Consider the following 2,823-nt stretch of genomic DNA (forward strand, 5'->3'; position numbering starts at 1 on the left):
AAAGACCTATTGTTGATGATTACGTATCAAACAGAGAGGCGATTTCAATGAATAATTACGTAAAAGATACATTAAAAATTAAAAAAATGAAAAAACAAAGTCTTTGTACGGCATGGATTGAAGAAACATTGATGTTAGAAGACGTGCCTGTCAAGGAATTAGGAAAAAAATTGCTCATGGTAATGCACTTGACGGTGCTCGATCGATTTGATAATGAATGAAGAAAAGGTTAGGGTTAAGAAGAGGAGTTGAGAATGAAGGTAAAATTTTAAAAAAGAAAAGGACCAAAATTAGCTAATTTCCAAGAATTCCAAGTCAAGTGGGAGAAGCAAATCCTGAAAGCAACATGCCTTCTGCCTTTAATTTCTACGGTGGCGGAGACAGTTGCGTTAGGAAACGCTCAAGCAAAAGCAATCCCAAACACTAAATAAATGCAGTGGAAAGGGACAAAACTCCGTTTGGAGAGAAGCAACGTACTTCTAAACTCCGATTAAGGGGGTAAATTTCTCACAATCAAATATTTTCTCCATTTATAATATTAGAATTTGAGACTTTATTAAAGGAAAATAAACGTTGAACTGCTTGAACTAACTTTGTTGATCCCCTAATAACTACTTTTTAATTAAATCATTCAAAAGAGGGTGTAGCGCAGTACTACATCTCTCGTTCGGTAATCAAAAGGTTCCAGATTCGATATCCAGTGGGATTAATCATATCCTTTGTTAGTAATTAGCATTGTTATCATAACCAAATCGGACTGGCCGGTTCGACCGATCGGACCGAAAATCGGACATATGGCCGGTCCGGTTCTCTTAAAAATTGAAAATGCACAAAAAACCGATAAATATAAAAAACCGGCCGGTTTTTTTATAAACCCATCGAACCCATTCGAACCGGCCGGTTGGATGGGTTCTGGATTTTTAAAGGAAATCCGACCCGAATCGGAAATCAGCCTAATTGGATATGGAAGGAAACCCTAGTTCAGTCTTCTCTTCACCTTCAACTTCCAGTTCCAGCTCGGTGACTCAGTCTTCATCTTCGAGCTCCTCTTCATCGGATTCCTCTTCATCTTCTAGCTCAATCACCGGCTCCTCTTCATCGGCAGTCACCAGATTCCTCTTCATCTTCATTCTTCTCTGCTTAGTGACTTCAGTCGGCTCTTCTCCTTCGAGCTTGAGCACAGTTGATTCCTCTTCTCCTTCGAGAGGCGGAGTCCAGACTAGGTTCCTCGATCTCACTCGTTCTTCTTCAATTAACCGATAACCATCCTCCCCTCTGTCTTCAATTTCCGACGCGTCTGCTGACTCTGCTCTGTTTGTGCTCTTGTGATCGTTCCCTTGGTCGCTTCTAATCTTGAGTTATTCTATTAAACCAGTGCAATTGCTCTGTTCGTTTTCTAGCAGCAAGTCGACAACTTTTGATCAAAGTTAATGTATATCTCTGTGTGTTGGTCTTCTATTCTTTGATAGCATGGTCTTCCGAGATCTCGTCAAGATGATTTTATCAGGCAAGGAGGGTTTTGGAGACTCATGGAATGCTGTGCGGGAAAAATTGCTTTGGATGTACAAAGAAGCTCTTTCATCTGATTCCGCGCGTCTCGTCCAAATGATTGAGGTGACATCATCCTTTGCTCAGCAATGGTTTTCTTTCCTTAGCAAAGACCAATAGACATTAGGCCTTGAAATATTCTACATTTACTGCATCGAGACCTGCCCAAACTAGGTTCTCGTTTCAATTGATACTACTTTTTGCCTCATTTTGATGCCTTCCAAAACTATTTCGAGTAGGAAGGCCAAAATATGTACTTATGCTGATTAGGCTGGTGAACCGAGTTAATAGCGAGACTTGGATAATGTTAGTGTTGGAATTAGTTCAGAAAATAGTTATCTTGTAAGCTAATGGCTTTGACTTGATCTGATTCAGACTTAAAATCTTCTGACGAACCAGATCTGGTAATTCATTTCCAAAAAAGGAATGGAAATAATGCCAATAAAACAATCTTCTCTTACTTGTAATCATATGAAAATCGCTAAATCTCTCTTAACACCACCTTCATATAAATTGGATTCTACTAGTCTTGTGATGTTGTGCTTCACTTCTTATGCGCCAAACAGCTTATTCAGGATGAACTGCTCTTGGAGGACATTGAGAAGTGCAGAGCTCTCGATAATAAGGAGATTCCATCACCGCTTGATGCTTTCCAGAAACTTCTTTTTGAATCAGCGCCAGAGACTGAGTCGACTTCAAAGATGTTGCTCACAAAGACGACAGTTAATGCTTGCATGAGGGACATGTACCATTATGCTCGAGTTTGTAGATTTCATGTGCTGGAATGTATCATGGATGCAGCATTGTCGGCTGTAAAGAAGCAAGACATTGAAGAAGCTAGCAATGTACGTGTGCAGCATTATCTTTAGCTGCATATGTGAGTGCTGAAATAATAGCTTTTGCTCTAGTCAACCAAATCCTTCACTAAATTCTTTGTATCTTACACATCTCACTTTCCTTTACATATGAGTCATTTGCAATTAGATGCAAATAGTTTTTTTCTTGTATTTTTTGGACACATTAATTATTATCTGATATTTATTACTATTTTCTTGTATTTTATATTATTTTTTTAAAAAATAATAAATATTTATTTATTTTATAATTAAACAAGCGGTCCGACCCATCGAACCTTGGTTGAACCCATGAACCCATGCCTCAATCGGTTCGACGTCCGGTCCGGTTCTGATAACACTAGTAATTAGAATTTTTATTTTATTATATTATGTTCATGGACCTCCCTTGTAACCGAAAAAAAATCATAATACATCTCAT

General features: G+C 38.4%; 1 protein-coding gene across 1 annotated transcript; it reads left to right on the forward strand.

Moving 5' to 3' along the window:
- The first annotated feature begins 945 nt into the window (after positions 1 to 945).
- Positions 946 to 2,605, forward strand: LOC116206226. Its single transcript, XM_031539039.1, has 3 exons — positions 946 to 1,223; positions 1,470 to 1,614; positions 2,115 to 2,605. Exons 1-3 carry the CDS (start codon positions 964 to 966, stop codon positions 2,415 to 2,417), a joined length of 708 nt encoding a protein of 235 aa, XP_031394899.1. The 5' UTR covers positions 946 to 963; the 3' UTR covers positions 2,418 to 2,605.
- The last annotated feature ends 218 nt before the right edge of the window (positions 2,606 to 2,823 follow it).

The sequence above is a fragment of the Punica granatum genome, chromosome 4 (genome assembly GCF_007655135.1).
Source record: "Punica granatum isolate Tunisia-2019 chromosome 4, ASM765513v2, whole genome shotgun sequence".
NCBI classification, from domain to species: domain Eukaryota; kingdom Viridiplantae; phylum Streptophyta; class Magnoliopsida; order Myrtales; family Lythraceae; genus Punica; species Punica granatum.